The 16,622-nt window shown below is 34.9% G+C and overlaps 1 protein-coding gene across 1 annotated transcript; it reads right to left on the minus strand.

Annotated features, from left to right (window-relative positions):
• Positions 1–2,120: 2,120 nt before the first annotated feature.
• On the minus strand, positions 2,121–13,302 carry LOC133173037 (uncharacterized). The gene is made up of 7 exons (XM_061307943.1): positions 13,193–13,302; positions 9,443–9,686; positions 5,456–5,572; positions 4,518–5,154; positions 4,263–4,428; positions 3,225–3,643; positions 2,121–3,100 (listed from the first exon to the last, which is right to left on the minus strand). Exons 1-7 carry the CDS (start codon positions 13,300–13,302, stop codon positions 2,439–2,441), a joined length of 2,355 nt encoding a protein of 784 aa, XP_061163927.1. The 3' UTR covers positions 2,121–2,438.
• Between the last annotated feature and the right edge of the window lie 3,320 nt (positions 13,303–16,622).

The following is a 16,622-nucleotide window of genomic DNA, read 5'->3' on the forward strand; positions in this document are numbered from 1 at the left end:
TTATCGAAAACAAAAATTAATGCACCGCTTGAAAAAACAGAGATGCCGATCCCAAAAGAGTAAATTGCGTTTCAAAGATTTGTATTTGTTGATTTTAATTTGTGTTTGTTTTTAACTTCATAACCTCAAAACCAATCCGTCCGCGGACGCTAAACATAGGAAAAAAAATTGGAATGGCCTTACATGTATATATATCTGAAAGAAATTCTCAGGGCCTTCGCCAAGTTTCTGGAAAGGGGGTGAGAACGAGGGTCTGGGAGGGGTATCCCCTCTCAGCCAGAAATTTTTAAAGAACTGGTGATCACTTCGTTGTATTCTGATGCATTCGTAGTCTTTTTTCAAATATCTAATAAGCAACATTTTAAAGCATTACTTTTAAAAGATATATAATGAATTTATTTCGCCTTGATTCTCCTAGAGAATTTCTTTAGATTGATAATTCTGCATTTCATTTTCCTGAGTTATGTGTCATCAGTCCTCCCGAACAGAAGGATTTGTTCCAGCGAAGAACAAGTAGATAAGTATAGCTCTTGTAGTTATATGATAATAAACAACTTAATATTATCAAAATGCAAACATCGTCAGAACTTTTTATATGTGTACAGAGGTCTTAAGTGATGGATCACTATGATCTAAAAGTCTGTGACAAAGCTAAACAAAATACAAACTTATAAATAAGTACTCCAATACTTGAAAAAAATGCAAATCGCTAAATATGTACAACTGAGTTAGTGTTGATGTTATATTCGAGCATTAATCTATAGTCTTTAAGAGGGGAGCACCTTCGTGACGTTCCGAACTACACGTATAAATATATACACGTCTGACTTTTAGAATTGGAGAAAATGACAGCTATTGTAGGATGCCTCGAAGTCAGGAAAAAGACGTCACGTATATTCCGAATGTCAACCTTTTTTTTTTTTTTTTGGAGAGAAAATGAGGTATTTTAGGTCGATTTTTTGATTGGGAAATATCGAGAACTAGTCTCAGCCTTTATCTATTAATTTCATAATGTGTAGAATGACTATATGTCAATGAAACAAGGACAGAACTGCGCTCGATGAGATTAAGAAAAAAATGGAGAAATACAAAATTATACTTCTTTACAACATACACAATTATATGTTCGACACCATATAATTGCCATTTCAAACGATTTTTAGATCTCAGGAGCCGAAGGCTCAAGTGAGCCTTTCTTATCAAAATTTGTCCGTGGTCTGTCGCCGTCGTTGTCGTAAATTTTTTTTATAATTTTTATCTTCTTCTCCAGAACCAGTGGGCTAATTTCAACCAAACTTAGCACAAAGCATCCTTCAGTAAGGGCCACATTCTCTTTCAAGAGGAGACATATTAAGAATCAAGAATTAATGAAAAATGGCATCTTTCAAAAATCTTCTTCTCAAGAATCAATGGACAAGAGAAGATAAAACTAAAGTAAAAGCTTTATTACTTGTACATAATGTAGATTCAAATTCAAATCATGACCTCCTGTGTTAGTGTGAGGCCACAATGGGCGATGAAATTATTACATAGGATATATAGGACAAAAATCTTTCAAAATCTTCTCATCCATGACAGCAAAGTAATGATTAGTCATATTTATATGGAACTACTATATGACTACTATATGGGACCACTTATACATTGAAACTTTCCAATACTGAACTGATTTCAACTTTCTCTAACCAAAGTGCTCAGGTAAACGATGTGGTCCATGGGCCTCCCATTTTAAAATTATGAGCCATGGGGTTAGTATTAGGTCCAAAATTGTGCTGAGCAGAACAACACTTAGGGGTCACTTTACCAGGTGTCTGTCTGTCACACTTTATACATACATGTATCTCTCGAGAACTGTAAGAGGTATTTTTGTTTATTGTTTAACGTCCCTCTCGAGAATTTTTCACTAATGTGGAGACGCCACCACTTGCCGGTAGAGAGCTACAAATTTTAATCTATACTCGGCACTCAGGGCCATTGAGCAGTGAGGGATCTTTTTCGTGCCATGCAGCACCTACTGCGACACGACCTCGGTTTATACGGTCTAATCCGAAGGACCGGTCTCCACCACAGGTACTTGTGGACAGGACCCCCCCCCCCCCCCGCAGCAATTCAACCCCGAGGTTTGTTGGACTTTCTTTTCACAAATTATATTTATTACACTTATTCATCATGTATACCATAGGAAAAAATCGTGAAAACCCCAAAATAATCGTTCCATACAAAAATACCCCACTATTTCTGTATAGTGGGGTATAAAGTACAGAGAACAGGTCACGATTTACCTGTCTAAAGTTCTGCAAAATGGGGGAAGCTGGATGGAAAGAATTGACCGATGTGAGGAAAAAACTAGGTTGGCTACATGAAAGTTACTCGAAATTTCAGATCTCATTTATAAACAATGCAAATGGCTATATAAACCTTTCCAACAACTGAAGTTCTCAAACTTTTGCCACTGGCTGGGATGGGTCGTGAAATTCAGTATGATTGACTTCTTTCAGTAAAACTTCATCCACTGTTTCGTTTGCATCCATAATAGTTTCTTTGTTTTTGCGGTACTGCTTTACTATTCGAGAAATTTCCTCAGCAGGCGGCGCTACTATGACAACAATTGCCATGACAACAGCCCATGCCTGAGTGAACCAGACCCAAGCTGAGAATTGTCCTTCACTCATCACTGAGTAGCTGGCCATGATGATCCCTGGTATCACGAGTGCCATTAAAACTATACTACTCCCGCCGCCAATATACGCTACCATCTTTGCTTTACGAAATTGAGCAGACATTTGTTCAAAAGTTGGTTTTGTATCAAAATGAAGATCCTTCAGTTCTTCTTTGTAATTTAACTCCCATGGATTTAGTGGATTGTCAATGTCGTACAGTTTTTGCCATTCTTCATTTGCATCTTCAGGACATCGAATTTGATGCGTAATTAACGAACTGATAATACATCCTAACAAACTGCCACCAAAACTAGCACAAGTTCCCGCTAAAATAGCATGATCCTGGACTGTGTTGATCAGGAAATTATTGAGACCTCCCTCATACATAGTTGCTGCTGACAACGTTGCGGTAATACCACATATCAGTCCAAATATCCCTCCTGTAATAAAAAAAAAATGAAACTTCTGATTATATAGATATGTTTATATTAAACAGTTTTCAGTAGAATCAATTAAACCTGAAAATTGCACATGTATCTAAGCAAACTATCCTATCCTCTATACCTGTAATAAGGCCCCTTGAAGTGGCTTTCACCCACATGATGGAGAGAAGAACTGGTGGAAAACAAGGAATCGTAACGATGGCACCGACATAGAAAATCCAATTCAGATCAATCCCAGACTCAAAAACCAACATTCCCAGAGGAATAATGGCGATAGTGACTAGCACAATACACCAGTTTTTGAATTGGATAAGATTGTCCTGATACTGTCGGTATTGCCCGTGGATTGGACACTCGTAACGAGGCTTGATGCAATTCTCAGTGACCTGGTTTCTTCGAACTATATCTTCTGCGCAGCCATGACAGCGTACGACACTGGTGCATTGACAGTGAAGATCATTTCGACTCTCGTAAGTGACAACCAGAGTCCTTTTCTTATTTTTTCCACATAAAACACACTGCCTTCTCTTCATTCCGTCTCTGCAATGAAATTGGAATTGAATTGCAAATTAGCACACTTTTTCATCGCCACACACTAGCATTCACTGCACTAGCTGCAGAACTGTAGCGTTACGGTTTTATATATTAATCTTTGACCATAACGTAATGGCATACTCCATACAGTGTCAATTCTCCGGGACTATTTTCCCTACGAATAATGGAATTGTAGCGTAACGTCGTAACGGAATACTGAGCTGTCTGGAGCTTGACGTTATGGTCAAAGACTAATATATAAAACCATAACGCTACAGTTCTGCAGCTATCACTGCACTTTTTTGAAAACTAAAAAAAAGCACCCTAACCAATTTTTTTCAATGGAAGAAGCTGTATCTACGAGTATTATTAAACAACTTATTACTAGTAAGTCGTCTAATTCACATCGTTACGCTGAAATAATCAAACGTTTGGTTCATGGAACAGAAACTTAATTCAGACAACTTTGATGAAACATTAAATTTAGAAGTTCGATCTTCACTCAAAAATATCAATATTCGTTCTTTCTTTATTCAAAAAGAAAAGTCGGGGGATACCAGAATTTATACTTGTTGGAGAATCTGCTATATGTGCTGGGTACCAATTGAACCAGCAAACAGTATACCTGAACGGTCTGACGTAGGTCTGGTAGATGTCATAGACAATGATGGAGGATATCGCCATTACCTCCCCCGAACCTGTTGACATCAGCGCCATAGCACCCATAGTCAGAATCAATATGCCACCCGAGGAACCCAAAACCTTCTCAGCGATAAGTGGTGTTACCAAACCTACAAAACGTTCAGCCCAAAGTACTCGGCATTGACATATTAAAACAATGTTTTACTTTTAATATTTCCCTATGTTAATTGATGATTACCTTCATCAATCTGACCTGGTGTCAACAGATGTGTTCCGTTTTCCATGCTTAAGGCAAGATATGCCATACCGGTTGTGGTTGCCATTGTGGCAGGAATAGCGAACCACATGAAACCCGCCAAAATGAACCCCCAGACTCCCTGTATTGGCTTTGCAGCAATGCGGCTCTGCCATGAAGCTTGGTCACAATACGTGACCGCTGAAGAAACAAAAACCTCAATGACCCCGTAAAGAATTGCTACACCAGAACGAAAGGTTAAAAAGCTGTAGTTTTCGTTTTCAGGAGGCCCTTTGACGCATGAAATGTATTCATACATCTTGGAGACATCGCCAATGGAATCAAAGGCGATTGAATCATTGTGAAGGATCTTAACAACGAATACTATTAAAAGTATGAATACAAGACAAGCATTAAAGTAAGACACGTAAAATGTCGTCCCAATTCCTCCGACCAGAGAATAAGACCCAAACAGAACCGCCATTACAAACAAGGAGAATTCGTCCGAGGTGTCTTTAGTAAGGGACTTAATGGTAGCTCGACCCGCAAGCAACAACCCAATCATTATAACCAGGTTAGTGACCAAGGCAAACACACAAAATACCACGTGAGCAGACTTGCCGAAACGAGCGTGAATAATCTGAAATGAAAAAAAAAATTATAAGTGAATTGAACTTTAAAATTTTATACATTTTATTTTCATTCTTTGTAAGAAAGTTTAGTTCATCATAATTCAAATTCTTAAATGTGGCACGTGATTATTTTGCTGAATAATCCATCATAAAAAAGACAGTAAAATTACATTAAGATAATCACAATTGCAGATTGTACAGGAAACAAAATAGATAGAATATGGCAGTAAAGAAAGATAGTATAATGCAGTGATCATGATTTCAACACATATAATTCGCCTTGTTTATACAGTTATATCTTTAATGTACCTGTAAATAAGTTTTAGCTCCAGGTGCCCGAGTTTTAAATTGCACTGAAAATATTGGGAAAATAAAGATGTTAATCATGATCCCTACTGCGTACCAAAATGGGCCTGCGACTCCATTCTGTAACAGAAAAATATAAATCACTGAGGTGAGAGGTTAATTGTTTCAAACTCAATAGGTAGAAAGAGTCATCACTTTAAGTTTCATTGCAAATGCTCAAAGAACATTGTATCAAATGGAAACCATTTAATGCATTATATGAAATTCTGACCTTGTTCTTTGACCTTTTGACCCCAAAGTCAAAGAAGTCTTCTTAAAATCACAGAGTTATGATATAAAATTTTATTGCAAAAGCTGAAGCACTTTTGGAGATGTCGTACGTAGAGTGTTACAGACAAAAGGAGGGACTGGCGAACAGACCAAAATTAATGTCATCCACTTTACCAAAAGCTACGAAATTTTTTTTTTGACGATCAACCCTGGGCTTTCAGCAAATCTGAGGTACATGAAACAGGAAAAATTGTTTACCGAAGATAAATTCTCCAATAGCTGCACTGTACGATAAGAACAATACACACCCTAGTGTAAGTTTGTCACACCTTCTAATTTATTTACAAGAATGTCACAACATAAATTTTTAGTCGATTTCTTTTTTAAAGGAAAGATTAAAATGGATTTCAAATATACGTCTAAATAGTGCAGCAATATTGGATAAGTTACAACTTGTTGCAAATACAGTGTATATCAAATGTTCTTAATACTCACAATTAATTATCCAGTTTTAAAACATCTAAAATGAATAGCTTTTACGAATAATTAATAAAAGCTTTTTTTCCGACACTCGATATTTTCTGGAGGATATGATCGTTCTAATTATCGAGAACTCGCTCTGCTACTCGGATGTTAAATTTGTAAAAGAATTTTGATTCCATAAACGACAGAAGGGGTGACGAATTCTTCGACATTTTTACCAATAATGGTTAGACTTTTATCAATCAAATTCGACTTATTTCTTAAGATTTTTTTGTTTCTGATCTTCATTGCTAGAAACACAAAGAACTGCGAACGCTAACTCACGATTCCTGCCTACATTTCACACACACATATATTTCAACATGTTGATAAATTTGCTTTATATAAAAGTTCTTGGAATACAAAGGAAATTTAATTAGTATTTGATTGATAACTCTGATATCAGCTTCAATCAATTAATTGCCCTTAAAAACAACTCTTTTTGACGAGGGGGTGTACAATTTCATTCACTGAAATCAGACTTTAAAATGTGCCCACATTTTAAAATACTCAAGGATATGGATAAATGACCACTCCAGAATGATTAACTTATATAAAATTAACTATATCCGATTCATTTATTAAAATCTTATAGTTATACATCATGTGAAGTTTGTCATAAAATGAACATTTTTGTTGTAATTGATCCGCAAACATTTGCTCCCCTCCCCGTAAAACAATGAAAGTTTTGGTATGAATTTGCTAAATAGCAATTTTTAATACCTGTAAAAACGGAATTTTTGTTTCACCTGGGGAAGGGGGGGGGGGGTATTTTCCGTTTTCCATTGATTTCTTCATGTTTTGTGAAATTCATGAACCAAAATATTATCTCCCTTTCTTTTGATGAGTAATTCACATGAAAATTGACATACATATCTACCAGGTATGTCATATTGTAAATTTTGAATTCACCGGGTGGTAGTAAATACAAAAATTACAATATGACATCTATATGATTTAAAAAAAATATATTGGAATATAACTTTTGAAAATTTTTACCTGGAGGTAGCAATGTTATTGCTCTTCGCTCATTGTTGGTCTGTACCTTTAGTTAGTTTACGTTAAAATATTTTTTTTTCTTCGGCAGCACAAACTGTCTTGGTTAGTATTTATTTTTTAAAGCTAGTGTCTGAATGCGACATGTTGCAGGTGAAGTCCAGGAAGGGTGTACTGTACCGGAAATGAAGCTTTTGAAAACTTAATTAATAGAGAGATAGACTAACAACGTTTGTATACATTTGATTCATGTCCCTATTTTTTAAGGAAAAGCCCATCAATGATGTATGATACAGTCGGAGTTACTAACGATATATCACGTGACAGGCCAGGGTGTCTCACATCACTCAAAGTTTCGGTCTTTAGCAAATCGATCGCGTCCTTATTCGACAGTGTCATCCTCCCAAAAAATCTCGGTTCACTAAGTGTTTAATGTCTGTAATTGGATTACAAAATAACGATATAAAGTGTGAATCAGATAATCAATACAATAGGTCCACTGTTATTCGTGTTATTTTGCTATAAATCTGACGGCTTAACTGTCCCGTAGACCTAGATTCCATGAGTCTTTTAATTACATTACGTACTAATGATAAAAGTTCATTATTCGTTCGCATTTCGTGTGATATTTTATGAATCTTTTTCCCCAATAAAACGTTTTCAATAACATCTATGGACTCTTCACGACAGAAGTTCATAATGGATTTAAGCTCTAATTATTCCTTGGACATGAAACAACTTACGTTATGTGAAATAGCGCTTTTTATATGTCTAAAAACATGTTCTGATATCCCTCTCTTCTCTCTTGTTATAAAAACTGCAAATCATATGGTGTGACTTTAGTAATATCATCCAATTCATTTCTCTCTTACACCGTTTAATGTTTCACCTTACAAATTTGACTGTCCAATTTGAAATTGCTTTCCTACTTTCCAACAAATATAAGGCGAACTTTTTATCATCTAGCGAAGATATATTGACACTTCGTGGCATAATTCCCTAATTTTCTCAAATAACTCTTTTTCTATTTGATTTTCTATTGAAAGTGGGGAAATAATGAAAATCCAACATAAGAGCAAGGTCCTGATTGCGCGCCGATGCAAGAACCTTATCTGGACGAAACAAACCAAGACAGCAGTGATATAGGGACCTAATCTTATTATAACGGGTGGTCAACTTGCAGTGAATTCTAAAATAAATATTCACTTTGGTACAAAACATGTGTCTATTAGAAAAGTTCTTTGCCTCTCGGTTCAATTATGGCGCTCTCAATCTCGGAGGAACTGGACGAAATGAGAGCTTAACGTCAACTTAGCTTAGCATTGTACATTAAACGTGTGCTCAAGTGTCCTCCGTTTTCTATTCTCGACATCTTTATCCTTGGGACACAGTATACAAGAAATATTATCTGACACCTTCTGTCAATACAAATAAAGGAAAATCAATGTTTCCGTACCGCGTGAAATGACGAGGTAGACATCGCCACTCTTGCATTTATAGAGCAGGTAATCGTACATATTTTTGTGCAAATTCAAATATAGAGCGCCAAGCAATCACTAAAAACCCAAACTTATTCACCGCTTTTAATCCAGATCTGATATGCTGCTTAAGGCAAATTAAAAATGATTCCATTTGTGGTGTCGAAAATGGTAGCTATATAATTTCTTTTTCAGCAAATGACCACAGTAACCTTGATCTGTAAAGTTTACGTCAATTCCACAATGTCCTGATCTTTAAGAACCTTGAGTCAAGGTCACTGAGAAAAAAATCTTTGTTCAATATTTTCTCACTTGGATCGGAAATTCTAGTGAATGAACTTACATAATCTTGACCTTTAAAAGATGTGTACGTGTCAAGATCATGTATGATTTCTTGGGATAGGCAAACATAAATTGCAGGCAAGACGATGAACTGACAGACTATCGACAAAGGAAATCCTGTATAGCCCCAGTTAACTTGGAGTGTCCATATTCAGTAGTGTACTATAGTATATTCAAAATCTAAATGTTGAATAACCTTTGTTGAGATGCTATTAAACTATGGTATCCTAAGCCCGATGTCTTTATGGTGTTTTAAACCTTTCTTTCTAACAAGTGGTAGTGCTTGAACATCTGATTTCAAGCACCTTCCAGTATAAATTTGATGAAGCAGGCCCGTAATACGTGTTTTGTTACTAAATTTTGTTTGAAATGGCTGTAATACCTTTGTTGTAAGGGTAGCACTGTGGAGAATGTCCCCGGGCCAGAACAGCTGGGAGGCGACCGTCACAGCCGTAAGACTCAAACTGACGTTACCGCCGGCGTCAAATGTAGTATCTAGATTATGCTCGTCATGGAAGACGTATTTCCGAACAGCATTATGGAGCACTGCTAGCAGTATAGAAAATCCACCAAATCCAAGGATCATAAGTAACGCTGATTCGTATCGCTCAAGAACAGGTTTAACTCTACAATGAAAGATTCCTAGGCAGTTAGACGTATTAGATATTAACACATGATACAAGATATTTTTATTTACCGCACATTATTTTCTTTTTCCTCTTAGAGTCAAATTATTTGTGACAACTTTACTTTCCATGTTATTTTTTTATTATCTTTTAACGAGAAATCAGTATTTTTGTAGATATCGCCATAAAAAGGAGTGTTCCGTAGAATCTGCTTGACATACATGTATATCACCTCGGCTCTCGATTACTTCAAAGGGGAAAGATGTATTGAGTGATAAAACAACTTTCTACTATAATTTAAAGAAGATGGGTGGACAAGCAGAGAAAATGCCCACGGTTCGAAATAAGAATGGACCCTTGGAAACGCCAGAAGTATGATCAAATTCCTAGGTCAGGAGGAAGCATCCCCTGTCGACCAGTCACATCTACCGTGTGCCCTCTGTACTGATTAGGAGTAACCCTTAGTCAAAATCAGTATAAAAACAGTGCTCTAATGATTGGTATGAAACAAGCAAGTCAAAATAAGAGTTTGTATTTCAAATAAGTCATTACATCGACATAGAATTTGCAAAATACTAATCTTTACTAATAGCCAAATGCTTCTGATCCGCTTCCTTGGCCATCGTGTTATACGTCACAGTTTAATTGTGTCATTGACAGAAATAAAGAGCGATTTTAAAAATTGAAGTACATGTATTTAAAGAATATTTAACAAGCGGGTATCGAGCAATGTTTATTTGTTATTTAGGATGCAAGTCTATATCTGCAACATAGATTCAAGATTACATTGGGCATAACTATTTATAGAATAACATGTCATCTTATGTTTGTTTTTCTCTTGACCTCTTGATCAAGTGGTCCATAAAGTCAAAAATCTGGTAAAAATACCCTTGCTTATTAAACCTTTGTACTCTGTTCCCCCTAGATGCCCAGAAGCAGAGAAAAAAGAAATAATGCATTTTTCAACACAGCCCGGCCCACCCTAACACTAGAACACCTGACCCAGGGGCCATGAAATTCACAATTTTTGAAGAGACACACTTGCAAACCATAAGGAGTAGAGAAAAGTTTCAAAGAAAGGATTCATTTTCACTATTTAATCAATAAATTAAACCCCTACCAGAGCCCCATAACCATGGGCCACAAATTTCACAATTTTGAAAAGGGCACCCTTGCTCATCATAACCATGCACTTAGTTTATTTGCTATATACCCAGGAACAGAAAAGAAGATTTTCAAAGAATAAATGCATTTCACTGTACATGTGTATATCAATAGAGACCCATCCTAACACAAGAACCCCTGACCAAGGGGCCATGAAATTCACAAGTTGGGAAGAGACACTCTTGTTCATGATAACGATGCACTTAATTTGTTTGCTTAATACCCAGGAGCAGAGAAGATTTTCAAAGAAATAATGCATTTTCAGTATATAATCTATAGAACCTCATCCAGAACCCTTCACCCTGACGCCACAAATTTCAAAGTTTTGCTAGAGACACCCTTGCTCATCATAAACATGCACCTAGTTTACCTGTTAAAGAATTACATATACATGTATATATTTACATTCAACATGTATTTTGCTTATAAAGAATGAGGAAAGCTACGGCATTCAAAACACCATAACACGGACAGGGGGTCAAAAGGTTAAAGTATGCGTTTTATTTCGACGTCACAAACGTTTATCGCCGTGGGAGTGAAACGTCATAACCGAAAATTAAATTTCACGCTCACATTGAACAGAAGCTGTTGTAATGGCTCTTCCGTTAAATGTAATTTACCCGAAGGATAATACAGGAATTTTGAAATAAAGAACACCTTTGCAGTCAAGGCAAGGAGTTAAACATGTAAATATAAGCATTGAATTATTATTTTTGGAAAGATATAGTCTCATAACTGCAACGGTGTGTGCAAACAAATTGAGTAACGCGCGTTACTCAATTTGTTTGCACACACCGTTGCAGTTATGAGACTATATCTTTCCAAAAATAATAATTCAATGCTTAAATGTCATTAGAGCCTCGCCCTTATTCCAGAACCTATGACACTGGGGCCATGAATTTCACAATTTTGGTAGAGGGTTCAGTGCTTATTACAATCATGCCAACAGTTAGACTGCTTGGTATTCATGAGTAAAGAAGAAGATTTTTAAAGATAGCAATAATTTTGATTTTTTTAAGCCCCACCCCTAAGGCCCAAAGAGGGCACAGACCATGAAATTCATGATTTTTATACCCCTTCACCTATTAATGATATATGCCAAATTGGTTCAGAGCACGTGGTTCAAGAGAAGCTGAAAATGTTCAAAAATTTACGATCGACGTACGTCGCACGATCAATTTTGGACGAAAACAGATAGCAGGGGTCAACCTGAGTGACTCAAATTGTTTCTCTAAAAGTTTTATGATTAACATTTCTGTCTCAATTTCAATTTTTTGAAAAAGTATGCTACAATTCATAGTAATTCGGTTTGGTATACTAAAACACAGTCTATTCTCAGACAATTCATAGTAAAAGCTTTTTATAAGTATGTATTGTAAAGATTGGTGTTGATACTAAGAGTACATTACTGCTTTGGCAGTACTCCTAGAATGCTTGTTTTTAATGCATTTTTAATTTATTTTATTCATTAAGTACATATATTAACGGTGGAGAAAAAAATTTAAGAGAATTCACGTGGAAAACAGATTTCCTTTTACGGTCTACATGAACTACAAATAATGTTTTGTACCTTTTTATAGGTACAATAGGTATACATACACATAATCTATTACTTTGTCTTGTGATCGATAGAAGATTGCAAAAAAGTGCAATTCTTTTTTGAAAATGAAGCTTATGGTTAATCCTATGTTATCTATCTTCCTCCATGCAGAAGCTGTGAGCGCTGTGGTTCATGAACCTAGATTCATGTGAAATTTTCTTAAAGTACACGAATTTTAAACAAAACTGTTCAAATTATACAATTCTCTTAGATTTTTGACCCACTTCTGTTAAAACCCTAAGAAGATGGGGGTGAAGACATGATAAGAAATACAATAGTACAAACAATGTTTGGGGACATGAAAAAGATATGAGGTCAGAGTGCAGGGTGCATTATCAAGTCTGGCATAAGATTTCTTTTGCAGACCAAGGGTAAATGCCTAATAAATAGCTACCAGTTTATTGTTTCACATGATAAAATCAAAAAGAAAAAGGGAAGGACAAAAAGAAACAGACAATAACGCTACTTTAAGATGTCCATTTTTTTTTTAAATATATCTATATATATATATATAGTTAGTTTCGGTGGAATTTTTTAATATATCTATATATATATATATATAGTTAGTTTCGGTGGAATTTTTGTAAAAACTTTCTACTCATAAACATTTCAACCTTTGTTTTCTATATCCCTAATACAATACAGTCCATGACTTGCAATAATAACGATGTATTCACGAGAGAAAAGATTGCATGACTGTCGTTACCTTACTGAAATTAAAAAAAAAACGAGAGAGACTTACCCCGTGGTGCCGGGTGCTGGAGTAAGGGTTGCTGGACATGCTGACCTGTTGAAACCTCCTACAGTGGTCACAAAAAGTCCCAAGAGAACGAAAATTTGACTTCTTACCATATCGCAAGTTAGGCGGTAAAAACAACCACCTGAAGAGGGTCACACGAGGTCGGCAGGTAACGGGAAGTTATCACGGTGCTGGATTCCTGCGCGGGGAATGAAGCTGGTCGTGCCTGTAGAATCTATTATATACGCTCTCATACAAAACACATTACCCTTTCAATAGTCGATAGACCTGGCATAAAGAGGGCATCAACGAACCACCCAAGAATTTATCCTTTCTCAAATTACAAAAAAGTGTATATTGATACCAATAATTCATCACTAGAATGAATAAAATATTAGTTTTTCGCTATACTGTATAGTATAGCATATAGTATAATATGTATATTACATTGAGATATAAAGCATTCAATTTTTTGCTATACTGTATAGTATGTATATTACATTGAGATATAAAACATTCAATGTTTTGCTCTATACTATATTGTATGTATATCACCGTACACTGAGATATAAATCGTTCAATGTTTTCAACAGTTTTGTTTTAGCTCATACCATATATATATATATATATATATATATATATATATATATATATATATATATATATATATATATATATATATATATATATATATATATATTGCTTGCAATAATTTCCTTCGAAAGTTATCTCTTATCAGAGGGACATTAAAACTTAAACAGCATTAACCTCACAAACTGACTAATTACCCCCACAATGTCAATTCGGAGAGTCTTAATTATCTCTGAATAAACTTAAATAGTTAAGAGAAAATGCTAACATTCAGAAATTTTTTTATTTTTATCTAATTGAATTTTCCAGAAAAATTGCGGTCAAAGAATGGAGGCGTACAAGGTGCCGAAAATTCCCCGCTCTGAGACAAAATATTTCTCAATTCCAAAAGTTCATATATAAGTTATAATTTTCAAAAAATGCGTTGTCAGTAATATCATTTACACATTTAATTTCTTTATTTTATTGAATAATGTGTATTTCACACAGGCACTTATTTCGGTAATAAATTTATTAACCTATGGTATAATAAAAAATTATTTTATGGTGTGATTCGACCGACTTTTCCACTCTGCGAGCAGAGTTCTGACGCTGTTTACGGAGATAAAGGAAAGTAAAAACAAACATGCCATATATGGTTGCGTAGATAAATTATCGTAGAAGACAATGGTAAGAAACAGTTTTCCAATACATTTTTTTCTGAAAGTGTAAATGAGTGCGATTCTGGGGAAGGGGGGACTTCGGAGCTGGATACCTTGTGTTATTATTATACTATGGTTTAAATAATTATTACCGAAACAAATGCCTGTGTCATTGTCTACTAAATAAGCTTAACTGTCAACTTCAAACAAATTATCTATCAATAAGTTATTCAATAGAATAAATGAATCAAATTTGTTAAAGATTGATAACATAATTTCTGAAAAAATATAACTTATAATTTTTTGATAACTTTGAAAATTTAGAAATACACAAAAGTATCTAGTCTAAGAGAGGGGGATTGTGATTGTGGTCGTCTTGTACGCCCTCATTCTTTACACATATTTTATTTTTTCCTTCTCTTGCCGATTACCATCTAATTCTGGATGACCGTGTAGTGTAGGGCGGCGCCGCTAGAATTCCATCGGCATCGAAAGCAAGTTTTTTGACTTGCCTAGATGGCCGAGCGGTCTTGCAAGCTGTTCCTGTACTGCTAAGAGACATATTCCATAGGCCGAAAGTTCAACCCCTGGATGGAGCGGAAGTTCCTTAAAAGTTAATTCCTATGTGCTTTCTTTATTAATAATTCTTCACTTAGTGCAGTTATGTTAGTTTTAGAGTTATTGTAAATTAAATGCGCTTTAAGAAATAAAATTAACTTCATTGCAATGTGTTATGGTAGCGATCCTGTAATAAGACTAATGTCCAAATAACTATCTCACTTCCATTCTCAATGACCATGTGGTGTAGGGCGGTCCGCGAGAATTCCACCCCCATCGAAAGCAAGTTTCATTTTACTTACATAAACATGGCTAAAGCTATTTTTGTGATTTTTGAAAAAAAGTTTGTATCATATGTCCTTAAAGTAAGTAAAAGTATCTTTTATGGCTAATATTATAATTCCCACACTTTGGGGTACAAATTCTCTCAATATCTATGACCCATCATGGAAAATATACGAAAATTCAAACTCAAATCGACAGAAATACTAGTGATCATTCAATATGAACTTGTTTTCAGATAAAATTGAACTTCAGTGTCTCGAACACCCTTACCTCGAATACCATGGATATGTCTAATTGATTTGAAAGTCCCAACCACTTAATCTTTAAGTGTTTTACCCTTGATATCTCGAATCCTTGGATATCTTTTTTTTTCTCGGTCCCATCGAGTTTATAGATAACGGGGTTTGACTGTATATAACAATGAATAACTCCGCAAAATGTTTTATAGTATGTTTTAATTTTAATTTGCTGTTTCTTTTCTTGATGATAATGGCTGTTTTTTTTTTTATCTACATTTGAATAAAAGAGAAAACAGATTATTTTGTGTGTACATCAACAATTTATAAAGATAAAAAATTCTTTGGTGATACTTAAAATATCACATTAAATAAACAAGAATAAATATACATAAGGTTGCAGCCACCCAATGCTGCACTAAAACAAAGAGTATTTTTATGTATAACATTTTTAACTTCTCAGGTCTTTCAGGGTATTCTGGCAAGTTATAAAAAAAAATATTTCAAATGCATTAAGACAAGCAGATTTTAGAATATCATAAAAAAATAGATGGATCATCGTGAAGTTACTTCCAGACTGTGGATCAGCTAGTGCAAAATGTGATTTGTTTGCTTAATTTCAGGTTTTCTAGTTGAACCACTTAAAAAATTCAACTTGCATTCAGACAAATAATTTTTTCTTAGTAAGTTCTTTTGTAAACAAGTAAAAGGGGTCATCTATGAAAATCACCAACGTATACATTTAAGGTGGTTTTTCTGCCCAAGATGTGGTAGGACGGTATAACGTGTACAGTAAAACCTGGTTATAGTGAAGTCCTTGGGACCTGCAAATTAACTTCGCTGTATCCGTAATTTGTCCATATAACAAATTTGTTTAAGTATATATATAGCGAACTTGCAGTGTAGATTTTTGTCCCTTTTGTATGACTACCAAATGTATTTAGGGAAGTATTATATACAAAAGTTACCTTGAAGTTCTCAACTTTTCGGATGAATTGAATTTTAAATATGAATACTTACAAAAACAATGTAGTTTAGTATTTAAAAAATTGAGTTCTTTGAAAAAAATATTATAAAAGATGTAAATACATTATTTTTAATCTCTAGGGAACACAAAATCAG

This window comes from Saccostrea echinata, unplaced genomic scaffold, assembly GCF_033153115.1.
Source record: "Saccostrea echinata isolate AGI-Se365-2 ecotype Australia unplaced genomic scaffold, CSIRO_AGI_Sech_v1 ptg000056l, whole genome shotgun sequence".
Taxonomy (NCBI): Eukaryota; Metazoa; Mollusca; class Bivalvia; order Ostreida; family Ostreidae; genus Saccostrea; species Saccostrea echinata.